Source organism: Numida meleagris, chromosome 5, assembly GCF_002078875.1.
Source record: "Numida meleagris isolate 19003 breed g44 Domestic line chromosome 5, NumMel1.0, whole genome shotgun sequence".
NCBI classification, from domain to species: domain Eukaryota; kingdom Metazoa; phylum Chordata; class Aves; order Galliformes; family Numididae; genus Numida; species Numida meleagris.
This window is the reverse complement of record NC_034413.1, coordinates 34,162,916-34,175,068: the sequence shown is the minus strand read 5'-3', so window position 1 is coordinate 34,175,068 and position 12,153 is coordinate 34,162,916. Positions and strand designations below refer to the sequence as shown.

Here is a 12,153-nt window from a genome sequence, read left to right as displayed (position 1 = left end):
CTGGCACCATGGCCCACTGGGCAGCTCTGCCTGGGACAGCAGTAGCACGTGGGGAGGGACCGCACTGCAGTGCAGCCATCTGCTGGGAATCCAGCATGGGGGAGAAACCCAGCTCAAAGGGGAGAGAGGTTCTTCTGGAGGAGGAGGAGGAGGGGGAGAAGGAGGAGGAGGAGAGGAGAGGAGGGGGTTTCTTCACTGGCTGCAGCCATTTCCCCCAGCTCAGGCCGTGAGACAACAGAAGGGAGTAGATGCCGGGGCTGGAACCCAGTGCCCCCTGCATGCACAGTAGGCACTGTGCCACTGAGCCACATGCCCTGTGTCAGGGTGATACTGGGGAGGGGAGAGGGGGGGCGGGATCTGAGCTTTGCAGAGTTCTCCTCAGTTTCTACCCAAACTACATGTTGTTGACCCCCTGCCCACACATCCCCCATTCTGCCTCATCAGCCTTCCCCTCTTCTTCCTCCTTGGGACATCCCCAAAGGCCGAGTTCTGTTACTCACTTGGGTTTCTCTGCACTGCCAGAAAGTCACAGAGTCACCACATTGTTAATATCAGAGGGATCTCTGGAGGCCATCTGGTCCCAGTGTCACTGAAATCCAGAATAAAACTCTCCAAACTGAATGACAGGTTAGAAGGCCAAAATTACTTTACTGCTGCACTGGGTGCACAGGGCATCACTCCTCCCAGCATGCACATCCACCATCTGAAAGCACACTGATTTTATACATTTTAACATGTGAATATTCATGTAATTTCTACAAAGTGCCCACCTAGAAGTGCTGTACATATTAAATCTAGTACTACTCATGCTGTGTTAATATGGGCTCCTGGTAAGGAGTTTGTTGCTTGTCTCCAGGCAAAAGACTGCTTGTTACAAAAGCTGGGTCTCATATATGGTCAGAAACAATTTTACAAAAAATATGGCCATTGATTAAGTTTTTAATTAGTGCTTTGACCTTGTTATGACATCTATTATCAACCCTAGCAGGGTACAGTTTACCTCCCACTCAAAGCTGGTGGAGTGTTGAGTGTGTGCTTTTTAGACTCCAGATGTCCTTCTTATCTAGAAGCAAATACTTTCCCAAGAGAACAGTTCTGCTGAGAAGTTTCAGTCAGTTGCTGAGAGCCCTGAATTTCTTGATTGGTATCACTGCTCAAGCACAGACACCCACAGCAGTTTGCCCAGGATTGTATCCAGACACTTTTGAAGGTCTCCAAGGAAGGAGATGCCACAACCTCTCTGGGCAACACCTTGCAGTGCTCCATCACCTGCATAGTAAAGATGCTTTCCACCTCTCCTGTCCATACATCAACTGCTTGTCTAGGGCCATCTTATATGGGACAGTAGCAAAGGCCTCACTGAAGTCCACAAAGAGCATGTCCACTTTTCTCTCATCTTAGAATCATAAAATCACAGAATCATCGAATCAAGAAGGTTGGAATAGACCTCCAAGTTCATCAATTCCAACTGTCAACCCATCCCACTATACTAGGTCCCTCAGTGCCACATCTCCACAGTTTTGGAATGCCTCCAAGGATGGTGACAGCACTACCTCCCTGGGGTGCCTTTACCAGTATACTACCTTTTTTTTTTTTTTTTTTTTTTTTTTTTTTTTTTTCCACTAGCTGTGGCTCGTTGGTCTAGGGGTATGATTCTCGCTTAGGGTGCGAGAGGTCCCGGGTTCAAATCCCGGACGAGCCCTGCTTTTTGGACAGCACCAACCACTCTCTCCAGGAACACAAACCCCAACCAGGGGTGAGACCGCGATCCTCCTTCACTGGGACATGCATAGTTCAAAAGCCTAAGCAGCTGCAGTGCTTGGATCATGCCTCTGAACAGGTAATGGCAGCAGCATCCCCTGCTCAGCACTTTGTACCTATGAAATGAACTCCAGGCTGGACCAGAGCCATCTCGAGATGCCTGTCCTGACCTGGCTGCCCAGAGCCTGGGTGGGACTCTCCAGGGCTCTCTCACTGAGCTACATCCCCTACTGAGGGGCACAGAAGTGGGTCTTTGGGAAGATCTCACATTTCCCCCCACAATGCTACCCAGCTTGCCCAGTGCTCCCTCTTCTCTGCCCAAATGTTTTCCCCAGACAGACACTCTCGGATCCTCGGTTTTGCCACCCCTGTTCCTGCTGCTGTAACGGTTCCCTGACCCCATGAATGTGCCACCCCAAAATTGCCAGCTCTCTCCTCAGCACCTGGCACTGTCCTCCTAGCCTCAGTCCTCACCATGAGCTAGGCATCATGTGAGTGCCTAAAATGGAAGGGTTTGTCCAGGAGCTGAAATTCTCAGCACTCCCACTGAAAAGCGCGAATCATACCCCTAGACCAGTTACGATTTATGGGGCTGTGATGGGGCAACAGGAAGTGGAGATGCTCCTTTGAGTGCTCTGGTTGTCAGGAGCAGGCACATCCGTCTTGGTGTTCTGCCCTTGCCGTGGGGTGGGTACCTGGACATGGCTACAAGCTATAGCAGCCCTATCTCCAAAGTCTATAGGGACCATAGGACCATGGGGCTGGGAGCAGGAATTCAGTCATTCAAAGGATTACAGCTCAGTGGTAGAGTCCTGGCTTTGCATGAAAGAGACCTTCAGTTCAAGCCTCAATATCACCAGTTGGTCGTGGTGGTGGTGGTGGTGGTGGGTTTTTTTGCCCCTTCTGTGAAAACATCTTCTTCATGGGGACTATGGTACTAACATCACATTTCTTCCACTGTGGCATAGCCTGAAAGGAGCTGCATAATGGGACATGGTAGGTGCCAGCATCACCCAGCTGTGCCATCCACATGGCCCTCTGAAACACCTTACACAGAGAGCAGTGGTGTGAGCCCTGACAATCGCTGCGCTTTGTCTCTTTTGTCCCCATGACACATTGCTGCCAACAGTGGTGAGCACCAATCTAGCAGACTGGATGTTTCCAGCTTTTGTGCGGAGCGATGGGGTCCCATCCCATCCCCCCCCCCATCCAAGCCAGTTTGTGGATGCCCAAAAGAGCTTGTACAGGAAGGCTTGCTCCCCTGGTTGCCAGCCGCCCACCAGCATCAGCCAAAACCCAACGCTGTGAGCAGGATTCGAACCTGCGCAGGGAAACCCTATTGGATTTCAAGTCCAACGCCTTCACCCCTCGGCCATCACAGCCCCACACATCCTCCTTTTTCTACCTATAACTTCCCTGTCCTGGGGGTCTGGCTGCAGAAAGAGAATCTCCTACAGTCATAATGGAGAGACCCATGTACCCAGCAGACCCAGTGCTCACACTCATCTCCCCCCTATCATCAGGTCACAGGGTTGGGAAAAGGAAACGGTGGGGGGATATTTCACACCTGAAGCAAGAATCATACCCAGAGACCAACAAGCCAGGGCGTACAGATATCTGGGCCCCCTTACCTTACCTCCTGTTAGCCATTGAAGTGCTGTGGGCAGCACTACCTTTTGTTCTCAGTGCTGTTTTTCAGAAGGACCATGCTGATGGCCATAAGGAACAGAGCAGGTTACACGAGGGACCTTCACCCTTCTTGATTTTGAGTGCAAGAGGTCCCAGGTTGAAATCCTGGAGTTGCCCCCTCCATTTGGGTACCACTGTCCTGCTCTGGCTGAGTCAGCACTGAGCTCCTCCTGGGCCCAGCTCCAGGTGTTATCCCCCAGTGAGGCCCCACTGCTGCTTGGAGTGACACACAGGATGGGTCCAGTGATCTCAGCCCCATACTTTGGCTCCTGGCACTGCTGGTGACCCCAGTGGTAGGAGGATGGAGACCCGGAATTGGCAGGGACATTGGGACCTTGGGAGCATCCCAGGGTCTGTGACGCACCCCATTAGAGAAGGAGTACATGGGCGCCATGGCTTAGCTGGTTAAAGCGCCTGTCTAGTAAACAGGAGATCCTGGGTTCAACTCCCAGTGGTGCCTGGCCTGGGGGCTGTTTTTCTTTCTAGCCCCTGAGTTTGGGCATGTGGACTGGGGTCTCTGCCCTCACCAGAGGCACTTCATTTCTGCCTGCATCCCCCTTCTCTTCTGCCTCGCTGCTCCCACCACATGCCCCTTCCCTATGACAAAGCAGCTTTGTGCAGTCTGGGTGCGTGTTTTTACTCCAAAGCCCATTTCAGTGGGAGATGGAGAGAGTCATGGAGACACCAGGGCATATCAGTAAGTCTGTGCAGGAGTAGAAAGGGTTTGGGAGCTGCAGTTCCTCCCCATGGGAACAGAGCAGCTGAATCTTGTTCAGCACTGTGTCATCCTTCCTCAGCCCCTGGGGCAGCTCCACCTGTGAGGAAGAGAGCTGGGTTTGGGTGCCAATGGGGATACCAGTCCAGCTGTCATGCAGAAGGCTGCACCTTGAAGCTGACACTGCTCGTGTAGCAGTGTTGTTGGGGCACATCTCCAAACAGGTCCAGTTGCCCCAGGGTATGGCCCTGTGCCTGGCATGTACTGCCCCAAGTTGTCCTGCTGGGCTCCTACACCTGCTTGTGTGGTGAGAACTGCAGGAGGGACCTACAGTATCTCAGTTAACTTTCTAGGCTGCCTAGGCCCATGGACACTGGGATTAGCCACAGGAGAGAGTTAATCTCCTGCTGGGTGGAGGTCAAGGATCTGATCCATGAGCTCTTTGTTTGCACTTCCCTCTGGGCAGATTGCCCAGAACCACTGGGAGCTCCGGTGCCAAGGGCTCAGCTTAGAGCTGCTTGGGCACTATGGAGCCTGGCACCATCCTCCCTGGCTCCAGGCTACTGCTGTGTGCAATGGGAGCTGCATTCTGACTTTTGCTCTTTCTTAAACCCCTGTAGAACCCATACCTCTTCTGCAGGAGATGAATAAGGCTGGGGTCAGTAGGTGTGCAGACGACACCAAGTTAGGAGGAAGTGTCAATCTGCCTGAGGGTAGGGAGGCCATATAGAGGGATCTGGACAGGCTGATTGCTGGGCTGAGACTAGCAGGATGAAGTTCAACAAGATGAAGTGCCAGGTCCTGTACTTTGGCCACAACAATCCCGCAATACCCCCTGGGTGTCCAGAGAAGGGCAACAGGGCTGTGAAGGGTCTGGAGCACAAGTCTTATGGGGAGCAGCTGAGGGAACTGAGATTATTTAGTCTGGAGAAGCAGCTCTCTCAGGGTAGATCATCGCTCTCTACAGCTCCCTGACAGGAGGTTGTGGTGAGATGGGGGTCAGCCTCTTCTTCCACATAACTAGCGACAGAACTAAGAGGGAATGGCCTCAGGTTACACCAGAGGAGATTCAGGTTGGGCATTAGGAAAAACTTCTTCTCCAAGAGAGTGGTCAGGCCCTGGAACAGGCTGCCTAGGGAGGTGGTGGAGTCACTGACCCTGGAGGTGTTCAAGAAACATTTAGATGTTGTACCGAGAGACAAGTGTTAGCCTGCAGTTAACACTGACCACCAGACTCACTCAACCCAGTTTGAATTCTGTATGCAAGCCTTATTTAGCCAGCCAGCGACGGGTCACCTCACACTTTGTAGTTCTCGAGGGCCCACACCAACTCAATGAAAAGGTACAGCTTTTAAAGTTTGGAACAATTTTCATTACACTGCACAGCAATGTTATCTAGATTCACAAGGTTTGCATTTTTGCAAGTCTGTTTTGCAAGCCTAGCTATCCTGTTCTTCCTCCCACCTCCTCAGGCAAGCCCTTCCCTCCTGCAATATTGTCTTGCTAGTAATTTTTCCATCTTACAAAAGGAACTTTTCACAACCGCCTGCCCAACGCTGTCTATAGTATCTACTGACCCAGACAAATTCTGTTCCCCCCTTTCCTCGCTCCCCTCAAGCTGTGTACAGAAGCAGACCGCATGATTAGGTTCGCAAGCTTAATCAGTTACCGGCGCAAAGGTTTTATTGTTCTCCCTCTTATCTTTTCGTTAAAAACTTTGCGCCCTGGATCCCGGAGATGTCCTTGGTCTCACACAAGGTTTAGTGGAAAATATTGGTGGTAGGTGGATGGTTGGACTGGATGATCTTGGAGGTCTGTTCCAACCTTGGTGATTCTATGATTATATGATTTCCATGGAAACTACAACAGGTACAAAGAGTACAAAGAGCACAATAACACTATTTGATAGAGCACATTCTCAGCTACAAAACACTATTTTTCAACATAGTCACCACCATTAGCTATGCTCCATCTATGATTCTATTTTCAAACTCCTTTATCAAAACAGAAAGCACGGCTGTGTACACTTTGCTTTTCAGAGCCCTGTGTTTAGCCAATGTATCACAATGTATACAAATATTTGCCATCACTGGAGTCAGCACTGCACAGCACGGCCCTCCCCGTGCCCTGGTTTCTATTGACACAGCATTAATAGTGTACTGACAGTTTGGTTGTTGTGAGCTGTAGGTGCATGCATGGGGCCGCTCTGCAGGGCAGAGCTGCTGCCTTTATAGCATGGGGCAGCCACATTGCAATCTCAGCTTGTCTCATGCGGGCTGCCGGTTGGACATGCCTGATCTTACTGCTCAGTAGCGGTAACAGCTGTTAAATATTTCTGGTGCAAGGAGGAAAAACCCAGTGGAACTCAAGCACCGTTGGTAGCTACCAGGCAGGAGCGTGAAGTAGCTCAGCCCCGGCACTCCCTGCCCGTGTTCCCAAGCTGCGGTGACGCGGTGTCTCCAGTCTTCTCGGATGCAACGGCAAAAGTGACGATGAGGATGGGATTCGAACCCACGCGTGCAGAGCACAATGGATTAGCAGTCCATCGCCTTAACCACTCGGCCACCTCATCGCACCCCATACCGGCCCGCCCCGCCCCGGCCCCTCCCCGCAGCCTCCACGCCCCGCCGCCGACAGGGGGCGCTGGCCCGCCCGTCACGTGAGGGCGTGTTGCAGGTCTCGACGGGGGGAAAAATAAAAAAGGAGCCCTCTTAGCGCAGCCGGCAGCGCGTCAGTCTCATAATCTGAAGGTCCTGAGTTCGAGCCTCAGAGAGGGCACCGTTTTAGCTCCCCTGCCCGTGAGTACACCATCATCGGGTGAGGCGGAACTCCAGCACTGTGTTTTGCAGCAGCATATGACCTGCAAGCAGCGCGGCCTCACCGCCACGCAGAGCTGGGCGTGCAGACAGATTTGTTTTAAACAGGACCGAGTCCTCACTGGCCTCCACACACGTCTGCGTGGGGCGGCAGGAATGGAACTGTGAAGTGCAAACGAAAAAAACTTTCCAAACAAACTATTTTAAAAAACAAACTGCCCCCTCTGAAGTTCGAACTCCGGACCTTCAGATTATGAGACTGACGCGCTGCCGGCTACGCTAAGGGGACTCCGGAACCACGTCTTTTCTCGGGGCCTGTGGCGCGCTGCCGCGGACCCAGGCAGGACAGCGCCCCCTGCTGGCAGCAGACAGGGCGGGGCAGAGAGCCCGGGGGGAGGGGACGGGGTAAAATGGCATAAAGCAGGACGAGGTGGCCGAGAGGTTAAGGCGATGGACTGCTAATCCATTGTGCTCTGCACGCGTGGGTTCGAATCCCACCTTCGTCGATACTTTTGCTACCGCCCCAGCTGAGTACAGCTGGGCCTTCTACATCCAGGACAGCAGAACTGGACCTGTGCCAGCAAAGCCAAAAGAGCCGGGCCTCATCCACTTGTCACCTACCCTTCAGATATTTATAAGTGTTAGTAAGATCCCCTCTCAGTATTTTCTTCTCCAGGCTGGACAGCCTCAGCTCCCACAGCCCGTCCTCAGCCAGGAGATGCTCCAGGACACAAGCATCTTTGTGGCCCACTGCTGGACTCTCTCCAGCAGTTCCCTGCCTGTCTTGAACTGGGGAGCCTGGAACTGAACACAGTATGTTAAATGATGAAAATTCAAATTAAAATAGAGTCTTATTTGTGGACAGAACTTTTGAGTAGCATCACAGCAATAGCTAAATTCCACCAACAAAAAATATTTATTAGATACAAAAAACATTTACATGAAACAACGAAGATGGTATGAAACAGCCCAGAACACTGAGGCTGTAGCAGTTGAACTCTGGCTTAATGGAGTCTCTAGGAGCAGCAGGCACAGAGCACAGCACAGCGGCTTTGTAACACGTGGCTGATGCATGCCGACGTCACAAAGCTCAGCTTAACTCAGAATACTGAGTATGAACAGCTCAAAGCACAAGTGCTTCAGTTTAAGTCACTACTGCTATTCCATGTTTAAGATGAAACCATAGAAAAATTAATGTATTTATCACCTGCCTTCCAAAATTAGTTTTAGATTTGGACTGAATTTCAGACGAAATGAGAAGCAAGTCCGCCCAGTATCTCTGACTGGCAAACAAATGTTTACTGCCCAAGCTGCAATAATTGTATTTCACCAGGCAGAACAGTCCAAGAAACATCTGCTGCTGTTTTAACTGAAAAAAGAGAAAGGTTACTTGTAGTTGATGGCTGCAGTACTCCAGTACATCTTCTCTCTAACAAGTAATCAACATTAAATTTAAAACAAGAGGTCTTCAGTTTTCAAAGCCACAGCCTTATAGAAACTGGAGAGTACAGGTAGTCTGCTCTGCCAAAAAAAGGAAAATCTTTCTAACACAGCTGTTTACCGAAGAAAACGTCCTGCTTTTCCAGCATGACAATTACTTTGAAGTAACAGGTTTGTTTTAATGCTGTATGTATTCAACAGGACAAAACTTGGGCCCAGCAACCCAAAAATCCATCTGAATTTGCATAGAGCACTTAAGTAAAAAAAAAAAAAAACAGCAAAGTGTTGTAACTACTTGATAATGAGTATTGACATTTCTGAGCAGAAAAAAAGAAAACAACATATCAAACCAAGGTGCTGCTGCAAGGTAGCCTCTGAATCAAGACAGCAGGGAGCTGGGACTGCATCCTGAGGACTGCATCTGTGGAGACCAATTGTTCTGATGCTCCTTGCTATCTGATTGTTTTCTCTTGGTGAAGTTATATTTACTCACACACTGCCCACAGAGTGATTCTCTAACTCCTCCCAATAACAGTAGCCTTACCCACATTTCTACAGAAACTGAATTCCAGTCGTTACAAAAAATACTGGCTCTGGAACAGCATTCCTCAGCACGGTACAAAGTTATGGAGGCAGGGGAAAGAACAAGAATTAGGTGCAAGGAGAGCATCAGCAGGACTCTGCACAAACCAACACAGTCAACATGAGCGTTGGTAGAAAGAAAAGTTATACTATATCAATTTAAGGCTTCCTAGAGCAGCATTTGACTAGTCTCCACATTCATGAAACATGTCAACTTCAAATCTCAGCAGAGAGCCAAAGCGACATAGTGAGCTCCAGCACATCATCTCTACAAGGCAGTCACACAAGAGCAGCCCAGGCCCAACATCTGCTTTGGTTTTCTCCCAGGCCATTCGCTTTTTCTGCAGCATGCCACAGAAGTTCCTGTTTTGAATCATCCAGACCTGGATTTCTTCACCAAGTCTCTTGATCTGCACCTGTGGTTTAGTTCTGCTCAAATATCCACCATGTCCCTCAAAGCAGAGAGGTGGAGCTCAGAAGCAACTTCACCCTCCTTGTTGGCTCTGAGGAGCCTTTGCAAATGCTTCAGTCTGTCCGACAGAGCAGAGCTTTGGCCATCCATCGACAGCTCTAATCTCGCCTGACTCCCATCCTGGTCAGAAGGAAAAGAGAAATGAGACTGAGAAAGAAACATCTGGTATTAACATGGGACCTCTCTGTTCACTGACTTCTCCCACTTTTCAGAACAACAAAGGAGGTTATCCCCAATCAGATATGGTTAAAATAGCATGTTCTGCTATTTCCAGACCCAGCATTCCCTGGGTCCATCCCAACTCATAGGTGTAACCTGCGTGACAACAACAACTCTTTATGTGCAACACTACAAGGGATACTATTACGACTGCCAGCAGACGACAACAGTTCAACATGTATGCTAACAGCATTTCAGTCTACAGAAAGTATTTGTTTCTCTGGGAAGTTTTTACACTAGGGCACAGTTTTTCAATTTTTCATTTCATTAATAGTACAGGCCGGCAGCAATGAGACTGCTGACAGAAGCCGGAAACTTATCAAAAATGACTTCAGGGGACTAGGGCGATTAGTTCAGGGAAAAGGAGTACAGGTGCTATTTTCTTCCATCCCTTCACTGACAGAGAAGGACACTGAAAGGGGCAGGAAAACCCATCTCACAAACACATGGCTGAGAGGCTGGTGCAAACGCAAGAATTTTGGGTTCTTTGATCACGGGGCGGTTTACTCAGCACCAGGCCTGAGGTCTGCTGATGGGTCTGGCCTGTCTCCAAGGGGGAAACGCATCCTTGCCCAGGAGCTGGCAAGGCTTATAGAGAGGGCTTTAAACTAGAGAGGCAGGGGGAAGGGGATAAAACCAGCCCTGCAAGAGGTGTGCCTAGGCAGGCATCGGGATTAGGGGTGAGGCAAGGGGCTCAGCTGAAGTGCATCTATGCCAATGCCTGCAGCATGAGCAACAAACAAGATGAGCTGGAAGCCTTTGTGCGGCAGGCAAACTATGACTTAGTTGCCATTACAGAAACACGGTGGGATCGGTCCCATGACTGGAGTGCTGCGATGGATGGCCACAAGCTCTTCAGAAAGGATAGGCAAGGAAAGAGGGGTGGTGGTGTGGCCCTCTATGTTAGAGACTGTTATGATGTTATTGAACTTGCAACTTGGGAAGACAACGTTGAATCTCTGTGGGTTAGGATCAAGGGAAAGGCTGACAAGGCAGACATCCTGGTGGGGGTCTGTTATAGACCGCCTAACCAGGATGAAGAGACAGATGAGGCGTTCTATAAACAGCTGGCTGAAGTTGCGCGATCACCTGCCCTTGTCCTCATGGGGGACTTCAACTTCCCTGATATATGCTGGGAATACAACACGGTGCAGAAGAAGCAGTCTAGGAGGTTTCTAGAGTGTATGGAAGATAACTTCCTTCTGCAGCTGGTGAGAGAACCTACCAGGGGAGGTGCCCTGCTAGACCTGCTGTTTACAAACATGGAAGGTCTGGTGGCAGATGTGGAAGTTGGAGGCTGCCTTGGACATAGCGACCATGAAATGGTAGAGTTCTCGATTCTTGGTGGAACCAGGAGAGGGGACAGCAAAACGGTGACCTTGGACTTTCGGAGGGCAGACTTTGAATTCTTCAGGAGACTGCTAGGGAGGGTCCCTTGGGATTCGGTCCTGGAGGGTAAAGGGGTCCATTAAGGCTGGTTGCTCCTCAAGAAGGAAGTCCTGAAGGCGCAGGAACAGGCTGTCCCCCTGAGCCGCAAGATGAGCTGGTGGGGAAGGAGGCCGGCGTGGATGAACAGGGAGCTTTTCCTGAGGCTCCAGGAGAAAAAGAGAATCTACCTCCTGTGGAAGAAGGGACGGGCAACTCAGGGAGAGTACAAAGAGGTTGCCAGGATGTGCAGGGAGAAAATTAGAAAGGCAAAGGCCCAGCTCAAATTAAGCTTGGCTGCTGGGATTAAAGGGAACAAGAAACTCTTTTACAAATATATTAACAGTAAGAGGAGGACCAAGGAGAATATCCATTCTTTACTGGACACGGCTGGGAATGTGGCCACTGAGGACAATGAAAAGGCTGAAGTTCTCAATGCCTTTTTTACGTCTGTCTTTAAAAGCCAGACCAGTTGTCCTCAGAGCACTCTACTCTCTGACCTGGAAGTCTCGGATGGGGAGTGAAACAAACCCCCCATGATTCAGGAGGAAACGGTCAGAGACCTACTACTCCACCTGGACTGCCACAAGTCCATGGGGCTGGATGAGATCCACCCGAGAGCACTGAGGGAGCTGGCGGAAGAGACAGCCAAGCCGCTTTCCATCATCTATCGGCGTTCCTGGTCAACTGGAGAGGTCCCAGAAGACTGGCAACTTGCCAATGTGACTCCCATCTACAAGAAGGGTCGTAAGGAGGATCCGGGGAACTACAGGCCTGTCAGCCTGACCTCAGTGCCAGGGAAGTTTATGGAGCAGATTGTCCTGAGGGAGATCATATGGCATTTGCAGGACAACCAGGGGATCAGCCCCAGCCAGCATGGGTTTGTGAAGGGCAGGTCCTGCTTGACCAACCTGATCTCCTTCTATGATCGAGTGACCTGTCTGGTGGATGAGGGAAAGGCTGTTGATGTGGTCTACCTAGACTTCAGCAAAGCCTTTGACACTGTCTCCCACAGTATTCTCCTGGAGAAACTG

At 50.4% G+C, this 12,153-nt stretch overlaps 1 protein-coding gene and 7 non-coding genes across 8 annotated transcripts in view; 4 read left to right on the top strand and 4 right to left on the bottom strand.

The window, feature by feature from the left end:
- Positions 1,631-1,702, top strand: TRNAP-AGG. Its single transcript has one exon. It is a non-coding gene; the product is annotated as a tRNA-Pro (tRNA).
- On the bottom strand, positions 3,062-3,143 carry TRNAS-UGA. The gene has a single exon. It is a non-coding gene; the product is annotated as a tRNA-Ser (tRNA).
- TRNAT-AGU lies at positions 3,837-3,910 on the top strand. Its single transcript has one exon. It is a non-coding gene; the product is annotated as a tRNA-Thr (tRNA).
- On the bottom strand, positions 6,656-6,737 carry TRNAS-GCU. Its single transcript has one exon. It is a non-coding gene; the product is annotated as a tRNA-Ser (tRNA).
- TRNAM-CAU lies at positions 6,871-6,943 on the top strand. Its single transcript has one exon. It is a non-coding gene; the product is annotated as a tRNA-Met (tRNA).
- TRNAM-CAU lies at positions 7,198-7,270 on the bottom strand. Its single transcript has one exon. It is a non-coding gene; the product is annotated as a tRNA-Met (tRNA).
- On the top strand, positions 7,406-7,487 carry TRNAS-GCU. The gene has a single exon. It is a non-coding gene; the product is annotated as a tRNA-Ser (tRNA).
- The window catches only part of MCM3AP (minichromosome maintenance complex component 3 associated protein), an 18,825-nt gene continuing 14,546 nt past the window's right edge, over positions 7,875-12,153 (bottom strand). The window contains exon 16 of the mRNA XM_021397798.1: positions 7,875-9,595. Within this exon, the coding sequence (XP_021253473.1) occupies positions 9,437-9,595 (159 nt within the window). The 3' untranslated portion in view covers positions 7,875-9,436. The remainder of the gene's footprint in view (positions 9,596-12,153) is intronic.